We start from the raw sequence: 24,129 nt of genomic DNA, 5'->3' as shown, positions 1-24,129 counted from the left end.
CAGTCCATTGATCAGGCGCAAACCCGCGACTGACCATCAATGTTCAATGGCCGAATTTATCTACTCGGCCACTGGTAGGCCAACAAAAAGTTTGTCTGCTTGTGTACGGCAACGTAGACGATCTCCCGAGGGATAATAATTTCCGAGAGGACTTAAGAAAGTGGCCCATTTATGTATTGCAACGTGAAAAAACCCCGAAAAACTCTACTTTACTCTTTTGGAGTTAGGAAAAGGACATCCCAGGAGAAAAAGGAGCACGTGTTCCAAGTGTCCCAATATACGGAGGCCCGTTTACACATCTAAATTTACTTAAACTACACGTATACCAAAAAGTAAGGCTCGGGTTAAAATCAAAAACAGAATTTAATAAATTCAAATTACCTTTATTCCACATATTTTTTTTTTGTATAATACATTTTTTTCTTTATATATTCTACTCGTCGAGCACTTCACTTTTATAAACAACAAGTATAAAAAATGCACGAATATGCCAAAATTATTCACGGTAAACATTATATATATATTTCTCATAGTGTATTAGTCTTATTCAAACGTAAAAAATATTGCAACAATTATGTTCACCTTCAAATATATTCGTTTTGCAGCATAAATCAGAGACAAGCTTCTAGTGTCAGTGTTGTGCACGATGAATTTTCCCTTTATTTAAAGTTCTAGCACCCGTGGTACAACGTCACGTTCTGTTCTAGATACAGCTGTGATTCTATAATCAGTTCTGTACTCTAAAACACTTCTGGAAGCATCTTTTTTTATAGTAGTACTGTACAATATTAAAAATATTTGTTAATAATTATCCCCTTTAGTTAGAGTGAGAAAAATTCTGTTATTCATAAATTTAGTTCTCTTTTTATTTTGAATACGAGGTATTCTAAAATAGTTTAGATATCAGTTTAGAGAAAATATATCCTAATTTACTTCAAAATTATTAATTAGTACGTCTCATTATCACAAAGCTCGTAAGAGGTTACGATTATCATATAGTACTTTAGAATAGAGTGATTTACAGAGAAGGGCATTCACAATTCTTGTAAATTAGTGGAGAACCAACTCTTCTTTCTGTACTCTAGTGCGGTAACAGACACCTCAACTGCACTCTGGTGCGGTAACAGACACCTCAACTGCACTCTGGTGCGGTAACAGACACCTCAACTGCACTCTGGTGCGGTAACAGACACCTCAACTGCACTCTGGTGCGGTAACAGACACCTCAACTGCACTCTGGTGCGGTAACAGACACCTCAACTGCACTCTGGTGCGGTAACAGACACCTCAACTGCACTCTGGTGCGGTAACAGACACCTCAACTGCACTCTGGTGCGGTAACAGACACCTCAAACTGCACCCTGGTGCGGTAACATACACCTCAAACTGCACTCTGGTGCGGTAACAGACACCGGGGAACTGCACTCTGGTGCGGTAACAGACACCTCAACTGCACTCTAGTTAGCAATAAAAGACTTCCCAAACAATTTATTCACACACCAATGCTACAATTGTTGTAAGAATGGTTTGCAAGTCTTGTTCCGGTAACTGGAATGCAGAGCAGATATTCCTTACTACAGTACAGTACAGAAAAAAATGTACAGAATCTAGTAAAATTCACATCCTTGTCGGTTTTATGAATTAAGTGTATGTAAATCCTTTGTAGTATTTATGGAATTATAGTCTTCAAAATTCCATATTCTATAGATGGAAAGAGGAAGAGTAATTTAGTAAAGAAATCGTGGATATTGTGTGCAATAAAAAAAGACCAACAGACTACAGCACGGTTTGTGCAACATATGGAGATTTCGGGTGCATAATTAATAAGGCAAATACTAAATATTTATATAGTAGTCTCGTCATTTTCAGGAGACGTATCAATAGTGATAGACTTCTGAAGTCTAACTCTTTTTTGACTTTGACTCTGGACGATGTCCGAAGGTTGCGCGTCACCATTTTCTTCGGATATCGTACCCAAGTTAACACTTTTGGGTTTCTGTCTGACTAAAGGTTGCTCTTCCGCGTTTTCTGCTTGAGTTTCTGCAAATATAGTCTTTGCTCTTTCCAATCTGGGACGTTTGCTACTCATCAGCGAACGACGTCTGTACGCTTTCTCTAACAATTTATTTGTGGGACTGGAATATAATTCGGATTGTACTCTTGGTTGAACTTCAGGTTTTTCCGTTTGTTCTTCTGGAATGTCTTCATCTTCCGTTGCCGAACACGAATGAAGGGCTGCTAAAGTCAGACGACGAGCGCGAATTCTTCTAGCTCGTAAGTGCGTGCTTAATTCCTGATCCTCTTCTCCCACTAAATTCGGATTATATTTTTGATGAAACTGGAAAAATGAATTAAATTTTTTTTTCAGCTGAAAAATTCAATTAAAAAAATAATAAAGAAAATATTTTTATTGTATTTATTATTATTTACATTAAATGCAATTCAATTGTTGTCAAATTTAATTGTGTTGTTCAATTAAATGTTATTACAAGTGATTATAGAATCAGGGGGTCTTTCGGATAATCCAGTACATCGTTGGGTTTTGTGTTTTGTGTACATCAAGTGCTGTGCATTTAAAGTTTCGTGAAGTATAAATACTGTAATGCACGTAGTGTATTTGTAAGTAAATTAATTTACTGAAAATTGAACGTAATGTTACTTATGTGACCTAGTTTCGCGGCGCTACAATCGACAGATAACATAGTAATTTCCAGTTTACCTGGAGAGTTTGATCTCTGTAAACTATAGTCTATGGTATACAAAACGATACAGTGTTTGTTGTTTAGAAAGCCATTTTGGATAGAAGAGTTTATACTGTATTTGCTTTTATATGTCAATATTTGACTAAAATTTTTGAATAGTATTTCCAGTTCCTGTTGCATCCCTAAATAGTGCTCCCAGTTCCCGTTGCATCCCTAAATAGTACTCCCAGTTCCAGTTGTATTCAAAGTTTCTATTAATATATCAAAATAGTATGAGCCCATTTTCTATTAGTATCCCCAATTAGTATTACCAGATCTCATTGTATCCCCAATTAAAAATCCGATTCTTTATTAGTATTATAAATAAAAAATCTAGTTTCCACTATATTTATAAGTATTTTTCGCAGTTTCCATTGTTTAATGATCAATGGAAATTAAGAAAACTAGATAAAGAGCACATCAAAGAATTGGCTTCTTGTATTATATCAAACTGTTGAAATATTTAATCGATTATCAAATTATATAAAAGAAAAAAAAATTGAAATTAACCTTATTATAAGGATTATGCAATAGCGCTTTCTTAAGGAGTTCCGACGTGTTGTCTTCCTGAGGATGTTTACGTCTCAGAGAAGGTGCAAGCATGTTGATAACGGTATGTCGACGTTTGTTTAAATCGTTGGCAGGAGCGGCGTTTTCTACCGAAGATTCTTCTAAAAATTAAAAGAGAGGAAAAAAACCCTTAAATAATAACTAAATATTCTGATAGGTTTTTAAATGATTTAAACCTTACCGAACCCCTCCTTAAACAGTTTACGTCTGTCAGCTTTGTAAATATGAGTTGTTACCGTAGAAGAATGCACAGACATAACCTACCTACTGCATATTGTTAACGATACACGATGATGCTTACCTTCTATTCTAAGAGGTTTCTTCTCGTCTTCGTCAGTTTTTATCATCATTTCGTTCTCCTCTTCACCCAAATCCAGTTTTTCCATTTCGCAATAATCGGAACCACTAAAAAAACACATGAATTATAATTTTTAGTGTAAACTCGTGTGTAATTTCCACTAGAATTAGTGTGAAAAATGCTGATCATCATCACCCAATATTCAAGTTTACCGAAGCTAGTGATTTCATAATCATTGATCTTTCGTACGCCAACACTATTGTTAAATGGCGTTAATGATATTCAGACTTGAAATATATTGGATAATTCTTTGTGCGGCCCATTAAACTTTGCCAAATTCACATAATAATTCATATAATTAAACTCACATGAAAGTAGGAAGCGGACGATTCTCTTCGATTACTGTTGCTGGTCCATACAGATGAGCGTAGTGGTCCCTAAACAGAGAACCATTTCTCAATTAGTTAATGTTTATTATACACTTGTGTAGTGTATAGATGCATTTTAAAAGCGACAATAGCAATTCAGTGTTAGGTTCCACGCGTAGGTGCATTCCAGGAATTAAATTGTTACATCTCTTATAATCATCCATACTCACTCTAAAACCATTTTGGTGTATATCCTCGTTAGTTTATCATCATCCCCCGATGATGATAGCAACCACGATTTTATGTATTGGTTATTGTAGCGATAAAGCCGTTGCTGAAAATAAACACAAAATGAGGCATAAGATTCACACACAATCTATAATAAAAAACGAGATTCAATGAAAAAATATACACCTATGGATTAATCCTTACACATATAACTTACTCTATAACGCTTATAATTAGAGAAAGAATATAAATAAAATAATAAATATTACCATCCAAGTATTGTCACCATGATCACCAGTAATCTCCTCGATTCCAACAGTTATATTGTCCACCACCTATAAAATTATATCGCTTGTAATATTAACTAAAAATTAATATATACAGGGTGGTCCTACCTATATACTTGTATATCGAAACAATAATTTTTATTTAATTTTATATTACCTTATTATTAATTTCAGTAAAGAGGCTGGTAGTTTTTCCCGACTGTCTCCTAATTTTCAATAGGCTAACAAGAGGTTTGATGGTTCCACCCTAGATCAAAATATTAGGATTATATTGCATATATATATTGTTTTGATTTTATAATATTTTTGTAGTAAGAAATTACCTGAATGCAAACTGTAAAAAGGATAATGAATAACGTGGCAGTAACAAATAACTTTTTATTTGGAACATCATCTTCTTTGAGCATGATGACTAAAGAAAAAGCAACGGCCCCTCTTAATCCTCCGTAAGCCTACACATCAAAGCGTTTTTGTTTGTTTTTTGAAAGTTTCAATTAATTTTCAGCAAAAAAACACAAGAAAAATTACTTTAATAAATTCAATACAGTAGACCCCCCTATAACACTGTAGATAATTCCGTGTTATATGAATTCCATGTTGTACGAGTCACTTAGATTTTACAAATACGTGTGCCGGGCTGTGAAAGGCTCACGTATTTCTAAAATCTAAGTGACTCGTACAACATGGAATTCATATAACACGGAATTATCTACAGTGTTATAGGGGGTCTACTGTATTAAACCATAATCAAATTTATCATTTACGTTATTTGAATGTTACTGGAACGGTTGCAAGACACACGAAGTCTGTTCTTTTGGTTGAGATAATACACATTAATCTTTTACCTTGTTTACATTGTTACATCGGGGTTAATGTAGGTTTTCACGTTCTATTTTGGACACCTAATATTGGTTTTAGTTACGCTGCTAGACGTTCGGATGGCTGAGCGGTTAAGGTAACGGCCTGCCACTCTGGGGACCCGGGATTAAACCCAAACAGGTCGAAACCTCCAGGAAGTTTTGACCCGTCCTGCTCCATTGTGGGCCTGCTCGAACCCACAATGGGCTTGTTTAAGAGGCCCTTATAAGTTATAATAAAGTTACTTTACTGTGTAAGAACTTATGTAAGTTAGAAGAACAAAAGTGACAATGTCAATACTGAACAATACTGAAGTAACAATAGTCTTTTTTATACAGAGGGGCTTTAAAATCAGCTAACCGAGGCATAATTTATCTCGGTTAACTGATTTTTTGGCTACCCCACTTTGCAATCGAACCACAATCTGGTGTCAATTAATATAGAGAATAAAATACCATTTCATTCTAAAAATTACATTGTTTTCAGTTAAAATTTAAATATTAATTAATTTACCATAATGAATTGCTCTTCCATATTAATTGGACGAACCCTTTCTAAGCTGTTAGCGATGTGAGTAAGTAAGAAAACGCCTGAAAATACATAAAAGTTACTTATAAATATGGAAATTTAATGCTATTTTATTTATATTTGATGTGTTTTTATTCGGTTATACTGTATGTACATAATTTACTTAAAAACAAACTGACATACTCCCGAAACGATAGATAAAGCACAGGGCTGCGGCTGAAAAAACGAATCCCGTATGCCACTCGTGTTCGTCATTTATTAACACCATCCCCAGGAACAGGAATATAATTGTATCACATATAGCACTGAAAATAACAATAATATTAATGTAATTTATGTAAATGCTTTAAATTTTATTTTATAATAATTTACCTCAGCATTTTGCTGAAGTATTTTACTGTTATGGAAGACTTTTCGGATATATTACGTCTGGCGTATTGGGCTTGTACTATACCGCACGCTATTATGCTGAAAACAGGGAAATTTTCATGTTAAATTTTAAAAATATATACACATAATTATATTATTTTATGATCCAAATTGATTCGAATACTGAACTAATTAAATTAAGATAATTAGTAATTATTTTATTACCTAATTATTCCCGAAAAATGGACCATTTCTGCCAAAAGATACGATAAATATGCAATTCCCAACATAGCCAATGGCTCCACAACTGTAATAAAATAAAGAAATTCTCAGTAAAATAAAGTACTTGTGTAGTAAGATGTGGTTGTCAATGTTGAAATTTCTAGTGTAAACAATGGCACTTACAAAATAGCATGTAGCATAAAGTATGATTCAATTCTATTTATTGACACAAGACATTGCTATACTAAGGGCTATATGACTAAACTCTAATCTAACATAATATGTCTTCTTATTTTATTAGTATTTTTACTGTAGGCATGGTGGTGTCAACATGTTAGATGAGGCGGAGAGGCAACTACCTCAGGCGCCAAATTGGAAAGATGTTAATGTTTACAGAAATACATAAGTACATTGTCAATGTCCTTAAACTTGCTTCAGGCACCAAAATTATTCGGAACGGTCCTAGATGCAGGAACAATCGGGTGAAGTATCCTTTGTTTTCTTCTATCTTCGTCCAGCAGACTTCTCTTTCTCTTGCTAAATGAATCATTTCTATTCATCATCTCTTTCATCATCCTCTTGGTCTTTTTCCACGCATCTTCCATACCATGATCATTCGCGGCATCCACGTTTTTAAATAAATTGAAAAAGATCAAATCGCTTCACCTCTTCCTCTTAAATGTATCATCTGTCCTTATTATCATTTTATTCCCTATCTCTTCATCTCTAATGTTATCTTTTCCTTAATCCCTATTGCGCTTCTCACAAGTTTTATCCCCAAAATCCTTATTTTAATTTTTCCCTATTGCCCTACAGTCTTTAATGGAGTAGTCGGTCACAGCAGGGGTAACCAGTATGATACCCTAACTCAAACTATGGTAAAAAATCGTTACATCTTAATATATAAAATATAAAATTGGCCTCAAAAGAAATTATTTAAGTGCCCTAAGTGCCATTTTGGCATTGCAATGAACAAAATTCTTCTAGGTGAAATTTTTATGACACGATCTCTTTCATACACTAAACTTGAAGACATGTGTATTATCATAATACAACAACAAATCCACAGAAATGTAAAATATTAAAATAATTACGTTTTACATGTAATTACCTCTTACATTTGTGGTGTATTTAGTTACAATTGCAGTCAGCAATCCCATAATAATTCCTATAGACAATGCACCGAAACTGACACATAAGAAAGTCGCTACACCTAATCCTATCTGAAAAGAAAAGGATTTTAAGAATATTTTACATTATAATAAAGATATATTAAGGAAAATATAAAAAATAAAACAAATACCTGTTCTGCAGTAATTTTCTCGCTAGTCGATAGAGCAACCATCATTGTATATAATACAACTGTAACAGCATCTGTAGAAGTACATTAACAAAGGATTACACAATTAAAAACTTTATTTTCAAATTAATTAATTAATTTTTTTTACCGTTTAGTAACGATTCACCAAATACCAGAAAGTATAAGGATTTATTTACTCCGACTTCTTGAAATATAGCTAACACCTGGAAAATTCTGTGGTGAACTTGGTTTGTGATTCCTTTTTCCTTAAAGAAACATTGTTACTTACAGCAACGGGGTCCACTGCTGATATCAGAGCACTGAATATAAGGCACTCGATAGCTCCTAAATTCAATGCGCGAAATGCACCCACTTTCCATAATCCAAATAAAGTAGGTCCTGTGGGAAAATAAGAGTATTTAACTAACACCTAAATAGGGACCAGTTTCTCATAGCAAATCCTTCCGGGAGGCACATCTCTTGGCAGATCTTCGTGTTGGGTTGCCTTATTCCATCAAATCCTACCCTCCGTATTTAAGACTGGTGTAAAGTTTCCAATTACAGTAGACCCCCTATAACACTGTAGATAATTCCGTGTTATATGAATTCCATGTTGTACGAGTCACTTAGATTTTACAAATACTTGAGCCGTTCACAGCCCAGCACACGTATTTGTAAAATCTAAGTGACTCGTACAACACAGAATTCATATAACACGGAATTATCAACAGTGTTATGGGGGATCAACTTGTATATATAGAAATTTGTATACTTCAAGATTTATTAAAAATAAGAACAAAAATATATTTGTTATAAAACTTACCTATTAGAAAACAATTTAGCAGTGTACCCTAGAAAATTTAAGAAATTGAAATTAGAATATTAATTGTAAAAATATGCAAATGAATTAAGCATTATCTTACCAAAACCGCATAAAGTAGAACTGTTCCTAAGTTACTAAAAAAGGCACGGTCATGAAGAGAGTAAGCGGAATCTAAAACTATCCTAAAACACGGAATAATATCATAAATAAATTACTAAAATAAAATTCTATAAATTTACTTATATGAAATCTCATCACTTCATTAATTAAGATTTCATAAAAATAATTATATAATTAATCAGTGAAACAACGTTTTATTTCATTGTAATGTTTATCAAATTTCCCAAGCGGTGTTCTGCAATCCCATTGCAATACCATACAAATTCACAAGTAATGTTATGAGATGGCCAGTTGGCCAAAGCGGTTGAGGCGCTCTGGGGCATCCGGAATTGATTCCGAGCGAGCAACTCTAGGAATTTTTCAAGAGGTAATCCGTCCTAAATATATTGTACTGTATTTCTCGCCATCTGGCTCATTGTGGGCCTGGCAGAACCTACGATGGGTTTAGGAATAAGGCTTTCTTGGAGCTCACGGGGCAAAGCAATATGTTTATTAACATTTAAATGGGAGCCAGTTTTCCACAGAAATTACTTCCCTTGGCAGGCCCATTTGTCGCGTTATCTTATCCCACCAAAAGACACACCGAAATCAATGAGAATAATGGATGAATTTATACTTACGGAGGAAGTAAATAAAGGAAGAAAGTATCCGAATTGAAAGTTGGAACTACTTCGGATCCTGTAAAACTATTAAATATTTTTAAGTAAATAAATATTTAAATAATTCCTTTCCAAAATCTAATTAATTATATAAAATCATACTCACTAAACGATCGTTCCTACTGCCGTTCCCAACATAATAAGCAAGCTAAAAACAATAAAGAAAATTTAATAAACTGACAAACAAATTTCTAAATTTATAATATATAAAACTAAATTTTTATTACAGATTTTAATTTATTATGATAAAAACTTCAAAGAAAACGTCGTTTCTTATAAATAGAAAGTTTGTGGTTAGTAAGATGCGATAAGTGTTCAATACATTAGACTCCCCTTATAACACTGTAGATAATTCCGTGTTATACGAATTCCATGTTGTACGAGAGATTTTACAAATACGTGAGCCGTTCACAGCCCGGCACACGTATTTGTAAAATCTCTCGTACAACATGGAATTCATATAACACGGAATTATCTACAGTGTTTTGGGGGGTCTATTGTAGTGTTATCCACTCGGCGAGCCAAATCATTTAGGCCACTTTCAGACAGGCTACCAGGCCTCTCACTTACTCGCGTACACTTCATCTTTCCACTGAAATCCTTGTATTTTGTAAGTATTCTTTCACACGGGCGTTAGTAGAGCGTGATTTCGGTATTACTGGCGTGAAGGAAAAAAAACCCAATAGTACTTTTCAGTATAAGCAAATTTTATTATTGATACTGTATTTAAAATAAATCGTAAATAATATAAATGGTTCTAAATGTCTGTAACAGATGGCACCACTTGTACGTTATTTGAAAAAAAAAAAACGGTAAATGCAATTGTATTGTATTGTATTGTATTGTATTATCTTAAATTCATTTTTGTATTGTTTATAATACAAAAAATGAGTGTAAATTTTATTTAAAGATAATAACTTTATTTTTTCGTTTTTAAAAAAAAAANCCACGATTCTGGAATTATAGAAGAAAGGAAATCCGCATGATGAAAACCTAACGAAAAAAAACTAAATTTTAAGAAATTCCCATTCAAAAATAAATGTAATTTTTCATATAAAATTTGAAATCACTTTCTACTTTACCTATTTTACACATTCCAGCAATGATAACAAAAGTGGTGTAGATGAAAGGATCTTCGACGTAATCCCATCTCCATGTGGCCACGTGAATAGCATGTGTGAAGATTGTGTTTATCTTTTAATTTTTTTTTTTTTTTTTTTTTTTGGTTCCATCTTTCGGAATTTCCTCGGAGGTAACTCGAAGAATGCAATTTGCAGCTCGAGATAAAACGATAATGACCCAACTAATGAGATTTATTCGCCTGACAAGCTTTTGCATTTGGAAAAATATACGATTCCGTTCTCATTTACGAGATGGCAAAAGGTCATTCATCAGGTCATAAATCATAGACAAGAAAAAGTTATTCGTGTGTGGACTTTCGGTGTTCCTGGCGAAACTTTGAGACAATTTCCATTAATTTTCGACCTTTAATTAATTAAAAACCATCGTATAAGTTCAAAGCTCACCGTGTGCTGAAATGTCGCCATTTTTAACTTTCATGTTCCTAAATACCTTGAAAGATCACCACTTGTTCACAGGCCATTGTTCAATATTAAAAATGAAATTATTTAAACGGAAAGATTCTAAAGAATCTGCCTTCAACTGCGGTTTTAAGTTAATCTTTACGAGTCTATTGTCAATTGACAAATAACGTCCTTCGAAACACGAAAGGCAAATAAACATGGAATGTTAATTGCAACGTACAGACAAACAATAATTTAAAATCGACAAAAGAATTGATTGTCGATTCATTCGAAAAATATTCAGCTAAATCACGATTTTTAATGATTTCTTCAAAATATACTTGACATAATTGATGTGTTTTCTTGTACAAGCACAGAATAGCATCGGATGTCTCCCCCCTTTTCTTTGGCCTCATTTTTTAATCTAATAATTTTTATTGGAGTCAAATTATTATGCAATTTTCAAAGTACAATAATAAACATTTTAAAATAAAATTTCTGTATAATTTAATTATAAATAAATCATTTTTCTTCGGTGCCCATTACTACAATCCTTATTTCGTAGCCATAAATTATTAATTTAATATACGGCATAACCGCTTTTACTATCGGTATAAAATTCCTTTATGACTATGAAATGTCACGTTTTTGTTGTCCATCAGTGACTTCACGCAGGGTGACCGGGAATTCGCATCACCTCTGTGTTTCTTGTTCTTATAAAGGAGATTATCAGAACGTATGCGAGAACACACCATACACTTTGTTCGAGACATCTGTACGAACTCCATTGTGATCATGAGAGTCTAATCATATGGCGAGAATAATCTGGTATGAGTAAGAAAAATGCCCATATTGCTGCAATCTTCAATTCCTGTTATTAGTTGATCGGCTTTCTCCACGATGAACCCCTCAAGGCATCGTCTGAAATCGTTGGTGGCCACGGGAGAAGTACTGATTAAACACAATTTTGTTACTATTTTCATTAATTACAACTTAAATGATAGCGGGATTTGTATAGGTTATATCCAATATTTGAATACACAAGAGAGATTATTGAGAGCAGGTTAGAGTTCTTCAAATGTTGCTCTTCGATTCAAAGAATTGAATTCTAAAGAATCACTTGACACGAAGAATCTTGATTTCTGATAGGAAGGACACCAAAGGATCACGATAAATTCTTCAGATAACATCAAGATCCTTCAATAAACATTTGAAGAATTCGACTTTCAGATTTAGATGTAAGCAAAGTATGAGGATTGTATACAAGTTCTGTAAGTTTATTGGATTCTAAAGACCCTACAAAACAGAAATGAAAATTAGAGATTACTTACCACGATTCTGGAATTATAGAAGAAAGGAAATCCGCATGATGAAAACCTAACGAAAAAAAACTAAATTTTAAGAAATTCCCATTCAAAAATAAATGTAATTTTTCATATAAAATTTGAAATCACTTTCTACTTTACCTATTTTACACATTCCAGCAATGATAACAAAAGTGGTGTAGATGAAAGGATCTTCGACGTAATCCCATCTCCATGTGGCCACGTGAATACCTCCACTTTTCTGTTTACTGTTTCCATCGTTTCCCACTTGGATCTTGGTCTCGGACGAATTGACATCACTTGATTTCACTTGTGCTCTTAAATTATCTACACAAACAAGAAACTTATCACCTGTCTTATTTAAATTTTAAATAGTTTTTAAACTGTGAACCAATTTAGGAAAGCAATTCTATTACAGGTTTTTAATTAATTATTTTCTCTAAAAAAACGTGATAATGTTTATAGTGAAAAAAACGAATGAAAATTTATTATTATTTGGTCAAAAATCATTTAATTGCAGGTCACACAATACAGAAAAACATTAGAAATTCGTTGCCATTTCCGAAAAAACGTCAAGTTATTGTAAAAAGTGCGTCACAATACACAGAAAAACGTCCGACTATTGTAAAAAGTGCGTCATAACACACAGAAAAACGTTTAATTGCTGTAAAAAGTGCGTCATAACACAAAGAAAAACGTTCAATTGCTGTAAAAAGTGCGTCATAACACACAGAAAAACGTTCAATTGCTGTAAAAAGTGCGTCATAACACACAGAAAAACGTTCAATTGCTGTAAAAAGTGCGTCATAACACACAGAAAAACGTTCAATTGCTGTAAAAAGTGCGTCATAACACACAGAAAAACGTTCAATTGCTGTAAAAAGTGCGTCATAACACACAGAAAAACGTTCAATTGCTGTAAAAAGTGCGTCATAACACACAGAAAAACGTTCAATTGCTGTAAAAAGTGCGTCATAACACACAGAAAAACGTTCAATTGCTGTAAAAAGTGCGTCATAACACACAGAAAAACGTTCAATTGCTGTAAAAAGTGCGTCATAACACACAGAAAAACGTTCAATTGCTGTAAAAAGTGCGTCATAACACACAGAAAAACGTTCAATTGCTGTAAAAAGTGCGTCATAACACACAGAAAAACGTTCAATTGCTGTAAAAAGTGCGTCATAACACACAGAAAAACGTTCAATTGCTGTAAAAAGTGCGTCATAACACACAGAAAAACGTTCAATTGCTGTAAAAAGTGCGTCATAACACACAGAAAAACGTTCAATTGCTGTAAAAAGTGCGTCATAACACACAGAAAAACGTTCAATTGCTGTAAAAAGTGCGTCATAACACACAGAAAAACGTTCAATTGCTGTAAAAAGTGCGTCATAACACACAGAAAAACGTTCAATTGCTGNCCCCCTATAACACTGTTGATTATTCCGTTTTATATGAATTCCATGTTGTACGAGTCACTTAGATTTTACAAATACGTATGCCAGGCTGTGAATGGCTCACGTATTTGTAAAATCTAAGTGACTCGTACAACATGGAATTCATATAAAACGGAATAATCAACAGTGTTATAGGGGGGTCGAGTACGGTAAAATCTGTGTAAAGTGAGCTCTACGGTTCCGGTTTGGCAGGTTTCTGCATTAAACAGGTTTTTTAACGGAAAATCGCTTCGTTTGTAAAAATGTTTCCCGTTTCGGCAGGTTTCCGTTTATTAAGGTTCCGTTTTAGACAGGTTTTTACTGTAATTTAACTACAGATTTCTTAATGTTAATATAGAAAATGGGTACCACGAAACTGGGCATAAAAAATGCAATTTTTTATACGAAATTATAAAAATAAATGATGTAGAATTATATTTTACAATATTTTAATTCCTTTTTAATCATACAAAATGCAAAATTTCAATCATTTTCTCTTTTTTTGACACGAATTTTGCGCTTTTGTGGACTCAAGTACTCTCTTTTTCGCTTAAAAAAGCATTGATTTTTTGCATATTTTATACAAAATAATAAAAATAAATATTGAAAAATCGAATTTTATATTATTTTAAATCATTTTTTAATCAAATAAGATTAAAATTCTCAATAATTTCCTTATATTTTCACATTAATCTCATGCTCTTCTCTCTTACAGTCCGTAGATGAAGCGATGCTCCCGTTTAAAATTACAATAAAATTAAAATTAAATTACTGTCAGATAATAAAAATTTTAATAAATTGTTAGAGATAATTTAAATATTTAATTATATAACTGCGTAATTTATTCATAATTTCGATAAGTAAACAAAGCATTCATCTTCGAATTTAGAAAGGATTATTAATTAACAAAATTACAAATTTTAATAATAATTTCTTAAAAATTAATTATAAAAATTTATTTTTATATGACTTTAAACGTTAACAATGTATAAAATAGTTAAACGAAAACATAAAAATGCTTAGTTTGTAAAGACGCGAGGACTTCCCAACCTTCTCACGTGTTTAATAACTCGAGCATTACAAATGTCGTTCGCGATCTACAGATTGAAAGTAAATATTTAGATTTCTTCGTATTCTTTTAAAAAAATTAAATAAAATTACAATTTTCTTAAAATTTTAGTAAATTTATGTTTTAAAAATTATTTTATAAGTTAAAATCTTATAAAATATAATATTTTACGAGTTATTCACGCTATTATTGCTTCTGTTGTGTGTGTTATTACCATAGTTACACTCAAATACACCAATGTAAATGATTAAAAGCAATTTTTAAAATGTTATTTATTCTATTGAATTTAATAAAATATATATTAAATTTTTTATTAATATTTTCACTTTATAATTACATTTATTGCCAGTGATTTTATGTATAATAGAAGGTTCTCAACTTTCTCACATACTGCAAGATACAGAGTTATTTTAGTAGATCGCAGTCTATAGGTTGAAAAATAATCCCGAATTCTCGCTCGTTGACTTAACCACTTTCAAAAAATGTAATTAAATTTGGGCCATATTTGGGTACTCTAGAATGCCGGTGTGGCACAGATGCAGAGCGCAGTACCGAGGAATTCCCACCAAAAAATTTTCCCAAAGAGAAATATTTCAAGTCAACACTGTACATGGGGCCCCCTAATTCAAATATGCCTGGGCCCCCATGAAGATACCAACGCTCCTTTTGTTTAAATCTTTCTTCCGTGTGGGCACTAAGAGGACCTCTTTTCAGCAAGCCCATTGTGGATTATTGTGCCTTTGAACACTATTATATTATACTACTCTGTGTTCAATAGAAGTTGGATGGGATAAAGATTTGAGGATGAGTGATTCAGAAGGAAACATAGGATTGAACATAATAAAATAGTGTGGTTTATAGTGATTTAGGAAAGCTGCAGTTCTATTCATTATCCCTAAGAACACTTGTTCAACGCTCTTAAAGCTAGAAACAATAAAGCTAGAAACAATAAATAAATGATAAAATATCAAGATAATACGTAAAATAATTTTAAGAATAGAATTACTTTAAAATTACTTAAATTATTAATACAAAAAAGAACGTTTCAATAATATTTTTAATTAATAAAAATCTTTTTTTTTTTTTCGTGTAGCCACTCAAATTTCTGTAATAAATAACTTCGAAATTAATTTAAAATTATGAATTACGACACGAAAAATAATAATCCGTCTTCTCGGTTTAGAATTTCATATTTCGCAGCAATTTTTATTACTGTGAAATCTTGATTTCCTTCTCTCCCTCTCTCGCTTTTCTTATCTTTCCGATAGGAAAGATAAGAAAAGAGGAAGAAAGTAAAAAATGATTTCTCTCCCTCTTCTTAACTCTTTCTTGTGTTATTTTCCTTGTCTTTCTCTTTTCTCGTGTCTTTTTTCTTTTCCCACTTTCTTTACCTTACCTCTCTCTTGCCTTCTCTTTCTTCTCCTCTTTCTCTTTTCTATCTCTTTCTTCATCTCTCTCTCTCTCTCTTCCTGCTTTCCTGTCTATCATCTCTCCTTTTCTGTCTTTTCTCCCCCTCTTTCTTCCCTTCTCTCTATTGTCCTCTTATAATTGTCTCTAGCTCTCTTTCCTTCTCACCTTTCCTATCTTTCCCTTTCTTTCATCTCTCTTTTACTTCCTTCTCTCTCCCCCGTCTTTCTTTTCCTCTATTGTCCTCTTTATTTCACCCTTTCTATCTTACTCTTCCTTTGTCTTTCTCTTTCTTCTCTCTCCCTTGTCCTATCTTTTCTTTCACTGCCTCTCTCTTTCTCCCCCCCCCCTTTTTTTTTACTTTCCCAGTGTTATATATAACAGAGGAAAAGTATGGTAATCGGTCAAAAAATGACCCCCAAGATTTTTACATTTTTGAACTCAGGAGATCTTGAAATGTCAAGAAATAAAAAACAAATTCGAGGGTTTTCTCTTTATGTATGGATATTTTAGTACGTGTCTGTGTGTTTGAGTGGAGCACGATTTTGTTCACCCACTTTGCAGCTTAATAACTCGTGTACCTTTTGTCGAAAATTTCTGAAATTTATCACGGAGGTTTCTGTGTTAAGGGAGTCGATGATGTTAAATTTTAGTGGTTAAAGGTCGAGAGAGTGGAGAGTTAGAAAGGGTCTTGTGTCGTATCTGGAGAGGGATCGAAATTAATGAAGATTTTACTCGTTATTAACATTTACAATCTTTTATAAAACTCATCTCTACCCTCAAAATTAAGCTTTTTTCTATTTTATAATAATTAAAAATATATAAAGTTTTTAATTAAAATATCATAACAGATGACGCTACCAAATGTTGCCGGTAAAGTTAAGCAACTTGTTTCTGGATTTTTTCCTTTTTTCTTCTCTTTCTTTTCTTCTTCTCTTCCTCTCATAGATGCAAAAACGTCACGATTTGTTTAACTCTTACAACATTACAAAAATTTTACTTTACACTTAAAAATTTCTTATGAAAGAAATTAGAAAACTTTTAATACAATTTCTCTATAATAAAAAATTTGTAATTTTGCATATAAAGTCAAAAGAAATTTTGATGCTTTTAGTTTTATCCTCGTTTTAATCTAGGAAATGAGTGAAGAAGTACTGGTAATGTTAGTCTTTTTTTTTCTGAATTAAATTACGAACTTACACATCTAGAAAGTAGAAAAGTAGTATTGGCTACCATTTCCTTTCTCTGTTCATCTAAGTATCCGGCTAAAATCAATTCTTTTTCTTTTTCTACACAGATGTTAAACAATCGGTTGTGAAGGATCGGTATACATGTATTCGAGTTTACAGCAATTTATTTATATCTTGTCTCTCTCTCTTTCCTTCTCTTCCCTCTTTTTCTCTATCTTTCTCTGTTTTTTTTTTCTCTCTTTCTCTGTTTTCTCCCATCTTTTTTCTGTCTTTCTCTGTTTTCTTCTCTCTCTTTTTCTCTGTCTTTCTTTGTTTACTCTCTTTTTTCTGTCTTTCTCTCTATTCATCTCTCCTTTTCTGTCTTTGAACTGTCTTTCTTCTCCTTCCTTTTCTCTCTCTTTCTCTGTTTTCTTCTCTCACTTTTTCTCTGTCTTTCTCTGTTTTCTTCTCTGTTTTCTCCGTCTTTCTTCTCTAACCTTTCCTCTATTTTTCTCTGTCTTGTGTCTCTTTGTCTCCTCTCTTTCTCTCTCTCTCTCACTCTCTCTAAATATCTATTTTGCTTTTCGTTTTTCTTCTTCTACTTTCTTCTTTCCTTCCTTGATCTTTCTCTGCTTTTCCCCCTTTATTTTTCTTTATCTCTATCTACTATTTCTCCTTTTTCCTCTCTATCATTCTCACTGTTTTCTTTATCTATTTTTTGACTCTCGCCTCCCATTATTCTTTCCTATCATTTCTCTCACTCCATATTTCCCAGTTACTTCTCTCTTCTCTTCCCTTCTCTCGTGTAATCATCTTTAACTCGAATAGACGGGAAGAAAATCAATTCCAAACCTCTCGCCGTTCACTCTAAAATAAATTCTAGCTAAATTTATTTCTCTATTAGTAAGAAAATTAATAAAATTGGACGTAATCACGCTTTAAAACCGTACTTGTTTGAAGTTTCAAACTGATATTTCAAGTAAAGTACGATTACAAAGTGCAATTACTACAACTAAATGTTGGATGATTTACACAATACGCAGAAGATAATTAAAACGAAGTATTTATTATCGCCGGCAAACAACATTTCATAGAGATCAACAGAGCTAATAAAGCGATAAGAGTCTATAAAAAGAGATAAAACAGTGTACAGTTTTACAGTTCGCACCTCAAAATCTACCGACGCAAACAGATAAAACGAAAGCTATTTTTTAAGATAAGAGAGAATTAAAATGACTAAAATATGAAGTAAAAATGTTAAGAAAAATTCTCGGAGATATATTTAAAGTGCAAGCGGAGCGTGGAAAACAAGAAATGTTTGCTTTCTTGCTTCCTGGCAATGACACTCGCCAAATTTACAAACTAGAAAGTTTCTACTCCTAATTTGTTTCCTACTTTATTAACGCCAACGCTTAGAAAAATATAAATTTAGGAATATTTTTGGCATTTCTCTCTTCCTTAATTGTCCTTCTTTTCGCCATTCTTTCTCTCTCCTACCTCCTCCTATTTTCCCAGAGTGAAGAGAAAACGGAATAAAGAAATATAGAATAGAATAAAGAGCTATTCTCTTACTTATTTCCCTTTTATCCTCCTCTTTTTTCCCTCTCTCCTCATCTTCCTCTCTTTTCTTACATCAACCTCACTCTCTTTCTCTCTCCCTTCCCCTTTTCTCATTCGTCATTCTTCCCTCTCTTTTCACTCCCTCCTCCCTAATCTCTCACTTCCTCTTTCTCACTTCCTACTGTCTCGCTTTTCTTCACTCCTTCTCGCTTTTCTTCACTCCTTTTTTCCCTCCTCCCTCACCTCTCACTTCCTCTTTCCCACTTCCTATTGTCTCTCTTTTCTTCACTTCTCTCTCTCTCTTCTCTCACGTTCTCTTTCTCACTTTTCACTCTTCCTCTCCCTTCTCTCCTTCTGCTCTCACGTTCACTTTCTCACTTTTCACTTTCTCTCTCTTCTCTCACTCCTGTACTTCACTTTTCACTTTCACTTCTCACTCTCTCCCTCCCTCTTCCTCTAAAACTATTTATGAAAAATAATTCTAAAAATATTGGCCCATCAGTATGGAATAAAAGCATCTAAACACTAGTAGTTTCGGGTTCGCACCTCACCAAAGGTTAGACTGGACACATGGAAAAGTGTTAATCATTTAAATTAGGAGCCAGTTTCTCATAGAAACTCCTAGTGTGCGGTATCCCTCCCTCTTGTGTTGTGTCACCTTAGCCCAAAAAAGTACGCACAAAACAGAAAATCTAAGATTTAGAAACACAGAAACAATACCGAATTGTTTCCGAACCCACGACTTACGTTAAAAAGTAAGAGAAAAAAACTCACCTTTGAGATGGAAGGATGTAAGATTAGCCGACACTTGTGCAGCTGTTAGCAAGGTAAAGATCAACACCTTGAAGCGCAACATCTCGCTACCTGTTGAGAGAAAATTTCTCAATAATTAACTAATTCGCTTCATCGCCTTCCATTTTTAAAGAAAGAAAAAAAGAAAGAAACGTTGAAATCGCTGAAGCGAGAGAATTCCATCATTTCTTGGAATGTCCTGGCTTCGGCTGTGGTAATAGATTTTTGCGAGTCGCGCTAATTTTTCTCTCGTTTTTCCGACCAGAAATAAATTAGAAAGCGACGAGGTTAGTGTAAACAAGCGATAATTTTAATTTCTCTTTCGATTTTACTGGATGAAAATTCTAACCGTTTTCTTTTTTTAAAAGTTTAATTAAATTTTTTTTTTCTCTTCCTTCGAAATTAATTTATGGTCGCGACTCGATTGCGATAAAATCGCATATCTTGGTCGCTGGAATCGCGTGTCAGTTTATTGCCTTGATAGACACGTGGCGAAATTCGTTTCCGTTTTAGATAAATCTTGATTGATGCAATTTGTTTAAGTGTAAAAAAAACTGCACGCGAGATTTTAAAGTCTTTTAAAATACATACAAAAAGTTAATAACGATGATGATTTAATGTAATTGCAATTTCTTTTTAAATAATTTTACTCTTTTCTACTGTGTTGTTTGCCGTTTCCTGGTAATTAGATTAACTGTTTTGCCTTTTTTTTGGTGCGCTTGTTTGTGTTTTTAGTAACATTTTTAGTAAATTTTATATCAAATTCTCTCTTCTAATGCCTCCGTAATGAGCTCTAGAGATCAAATGCCTGAATGACCTGTTTTGTGTGATCAAATGACTCACAACGAGTTACATGTAATTAGATCGTTCGATAACATATAGAGTGTAATCAGATGCCTCTATAATATTGATAACAGGTTCCACTTAATTAAATGTTTCCATAACATGCTTGATGTAATCAGATACCTCCATAACTTGTCCAATATGATCAGACCCCTCCATAACATGCTCCATGTGATCAGATGCCCCTATAACATGTGTTATATGATCAAATGTCTCCAAACATGTCTCTTATGGTAAAATGTTTCCATAATATGTTCTACATGATCAAATGCTTCCATAACAAGTCCCATGTGATCAAATGCTTCCATAACATGTCCCAAATGATCAAATGCCTCTATAACATGTACCATGTGATCAAATGCTTCCATAACATGTACCATGTGATCAAATACTTCCATAACATGTCCCAAATGATCAAATGCCTCTATAACATGTACCATGTGATCAAATGCTTCCATAACATGTACCATGTGATCAAATACTTCCATAACATGTCCCAAATGATCAAATGCCTCTATAACATGTACCATGTGATCAAATACATCCATAATATATTCCATAAGATCAAACATGCTCAAAATATCTATTTCATCACAGTTAACTTGCCCATTATATCAAACACCTTTATAACGTGCCTTATTAAAGTGTTACGGTATTATTTCAACGTCAGGTACACCGTCGGAAAAATGAAAATAATAATTCTAAGTATGTTTTTTATTTAATTTTTCTAAATTTAATATTAAAATAACCTAAATTTCTAAACTAATCCGAAAAGAAAACATAAATTAATTTATAAACTAATCCGGAAATAAATTTGCATTTTATTGACATAAACGCTTAGACGATGCATTGTATCAATATGTAAACGTTTGTACACATAAAACGTTGGTTATTTATATAAATATTTCTTGAATTGTAATAAATTCTGTATAAAATATTGTTAATAATCTTAAATTTTCTACAGGAACGACTATTTCCTTTTCCACGTTTCGCTCTTATTGATGCTTGATTGATGTGAGAAACGACATTTGTTAAAGAGTTTTCAAGGACGAAAGTGATCGATACTTTCACTTTTTTGTAAAAAAACGTAATTTGATTCGCCACTTTGCAACACGTTAATTATGATTTATTAATAAAATTTGCAATCACAGGCTCGGTTAAACTGATATTATACGTTTAATATAGTGATATGCAATACATTGGAACGATGTCAGACGTGTGCACAAGGCTCTGGTTAGAGCCTCGTTGGTCCCTTTATACATTTATTTTCCTCCTTTTATGCATTTTTAATTAGGTAAATTGATTTTATAGACTTTGTAATTAATACTGTATTATACGGATCCGATGGGGATCCGTATAAAGGGGCCACCCGTGTTCGAGTAAATAAAAAGATTAAAAGTAAACAATGAATCATCTTAAACGTTCTAAATTATTTTAATGTGCCGTTTTTTCTTAACTTTCTTAACTAGTCATAAATGCTAGGGTATGAGCCCACACAATGGGAATGAGGTATGGGGAATGGGTATGAGGGAATGGGTATGAGGGTACACAATGGGAATGAGCCCAGTAGCGCATATCCTACGGAAAAATGCCCCTGTTGGTGGGGGCCCAATCAATCCTTTATAAGAAAATATATCCCCCAAAACATTCCCCAGAAGAAAAATATCTGAAGTCAGCACTGTACACGGGGCCTCCTAATTCAAATTTCCTTAAGGCCCTATGACGCTATAACTCGCCACTGGGTGAGCCACGTGTTTAGAGATTACACTACCTTATAATATTTTAATATTAAAATGTTTAGTATTAGAAGTAATTAACGAACTCGGGACGATGTTGATCTTATTAACCTTAGCCTGCGCTCTGTCACTCGTTCAACCTACACACATAACAGCGTAACCTTCTAACGAACCGATCTTCGGCATTAGTAACGAAGCTACTGTGTGCCACGTGACTATCGGTACGAATTATTAATCGCAACATCCCGGTCGGTCACGTGTACCGGTTGCCTAGCATCATTTGCAAAGGCAGCTTAATTACTCGATTGACCTTGGCCATCCTTGGGTGTCGAATAATGGAACGAACCGATTTAAATTAGTAACGCTTAGCAATCGTCCCTGGTCGGCTCGCGCTGAAATTACATCCGGACTATCACGTGACCGTCGGTTCATGGGTTACGAGCGGAAAACAGTATTCGAATTCCGAATTTTACCTCTAATTAATTACTTTTTTTTTCATTATTTTCTTAATGGAGGATATAGAGTAATTCGTTTTAGAAAATTTCCCTGTTTCCATTGTTCGCTCCACACAACTACAGTATTTAGCTAACGTTTCGCAGCTTCTTTTCGCGTGTGTATCACGCCAAAGGGGTAGTTTAGGGATTTAGGGTTTTCCAACAAATCTCATAATTCCTTTATGAATTATCCATGATTTTCCAACAGATAAATTACGATCACCCTCATAAACCACTCAGATAATGCTTCAAAAATGCTACGATGCATCGTTTATGTATGACTAGTTCCCCAACAAATGGGATAAGCTTTCCTACGATACCACCTATAAAACCATTCAAGATGGCGACGATTTGTGAGAAGATCCTGTGTTATTACTGGAAAATCACATTTTCTACCAACACAATTAGTAGTTTATGGGGATAATTCTCTAATAAGCCCATCACCATCCCAACACGAATAGTTCAAACAAACCTAAGGCTTCTCGTTTGACAATCGTTCACGATTATGACCATTTATAAGGGGGTGTAACGTCAGTCAATTGCTTGAAAATCCTTCATTTCTTACGGATCATTCAAACAAATCCATAATGTTTAAATACAACATTGCAATTCTATTCACGAAACGTTAGTGTTTGGCGAGAAAATCGCGAGTTACCCAACTTTTATGGGTTATTTATTCTAACAACTAAGTATATACGTTCTACTTTAACATTTCAACCATAAAAATAGATAAATTTTACATACAGTTACTACATAAAACATTACTGATAAGTAATTCAAACAGTCTGGCTGGCGACTATGCAAATATATTGTTACCATCCACTTATAGCCTTGCAGCGTGACTCCTTACCCCGTGTCTCGAATGATAATTATATAAATATAAACTCTTAACTTTCTAAAACATCTTCTGAAGCGTAACAACTTCATTAAAATTCCACAATTGTTAAAAATACTTTAGCATTTATCAACTAGAAACAGCGTAACAAGTTGGAAGAGGATCGATTCAGTTGTGTCCAGTCTACAAGAAAACAATACGTGACTCAATTTTGATTAAATTATAACTTGAAATTTAATCTCTCCGCGAAGAAATTGAAAATAAACAATATGTTTCTGGTTTATTCTTTAACTTTCGATTGCTTTCCACTTTACATAATAACGCTTCTAGTATCGTATTTGGTTATCACGTGATGCGAACGAGAGCAAAACAAACTCTCCCTTATGAACTCGATTTAGACCTGAGATTGCTTAATAACTTTAATCTAAATTTAGTGGGTATGTCACGTAGTGTTAGTGAATTATATTTCAAGAAAATACAAGTGAATTTGTGTGTGAAATTCAATAAACTTTGCTTCTTCTCATAGTGTATATACAATAATAAAAAAATTTGGTAGAAATCCCCGG

General features: G+C 33.3%; 1 protein-coding gene across 7 annotated transcripts in view; it reads right to left on the bottom strand.

Moving 5' to 3' along the window:
- Window positions 1-423: 423 nt before the first annotated feature.
- The window catches only part of LOC111635166 (sodium/hydrogen exchanger 2-like), a 47,995-nt gene continuing 24,289 nt past the window's right edge, over window positions 424-24,129 (bottom strand). For 3 of the 7 annotated variants that reach the window (XM_023380038.1, XM_023380045.1, XM_023380044.1), the window contains exons 2-26: window positions 19,638-19,727; window positions 12,435-12,546; window positions 10,454-10,527; window positions 10,320-10,364; window positions 9,478-9,520; window positions 9,333-9,398; window positions 8,693-8,774; window positions 8,593-8,620; window positions 8,059-8,168; window positions 7,918-7,993; window positions 7,773-7,843; window positions 7,581-7,692; window positions 6,473-6,554; window positions 6,251-6,346; window positions 6,062-6,183; window positions 5,864-5,940; window positions 4,816-4,944; window positions 4,650-4,739; window positions 4,475-4,540; window positions 4,208-4,311; window positions 3,978-4,046; window positions 3,613-3,716; window positions 3,252-3,412; window positions 1,287-2,338; window positions 424-1,100 (exon numbers count right to left, since the gene is read on the bottom strand). In XM_023380038.1, the coding sequence (XP_023235806.1) occupies window positions 1,844-2,338; window positions 3,252-3,412; window positions 3,613-3,716; window positions 3,978-4,046; window positions 4,208-4,311; window positions 4,475-4,540; window positions 4,650-4,739; window positions 4,816-4,944; window positions 5,864-5,940; window positions 6,062-6,183; window positions 6,251-6,346; window positions 6,473-6,554; window positions 7,581-7,692; window positions 7,773-7,843; window positions 7,918-7,993; window positions 8,059-8,168; window positions 8,593-8,620; window positions 8,693-8,774; window positions 9,333-9,398; window positions 9,478-9,520; window positions 10,320-10,364; window positions 10,454-10,527; window positions 12,435-12,546; window positions 19,638-19,727 (2,504 nt within the window). In that variant the 3' untranslated portion in view covers window positions 424-1,100; window positions 1,287-1,843. Of the gene's footprint in view, window positions 1,101-1,255; window positions 2,339-3,251; window positions 3,413-3,612; window positions 3,717-3,977; window positions 4,047-4,207; window positions 4,312-4,474; window positions 4,541-4,649; window positions 4,740-4,815; window positions 4,945-5,863; window positions 5,941-6,061; window positions 6,184-6,250; window positions 6,347-6,472; window positions 6,555-7,580; window positions 7,693-7,772; window positions 7,844-7,917; window positions 7,994-8,058; window positions 8,169-8,592; window positions 8,621-8,692; window positions 8,775-9,332; window positions 9,399-9,477; window positions 9,521-10,319; window positions 10,365-10,453; window positions 10,528-12,225; window positions 12,272-12,360; window positions 12,547-19,637; window positions 19,728-24,129 lie in introns of all 7 variants that reach the window. The other 4 variants (XM_023380039.1, XM_023380041.1, XM_023380043.1 and 1 more) reach the window with 4 other exon arrangements.

This window comes from Centruroides sculpturatus, unplaced genomic scaffold (assembly GCF_000671375.1).
Source record: "Centruroides sculpturatus isolate CEXI.00-Female unplaced genomic scaffold, Cexi_2.0 scaffold980, whole genome shotgun sequence".
NCBI lineage: Eukaryota > Metazoa > Arthropoda > Arachnida > Scorpiones > Buthidae > Centruroides > Centruroides sculpturatus.
Note: the sequence above shows the minus strand (reverse complement) of the source record. Positions and strands in the feature narration are given on the sequence as shown.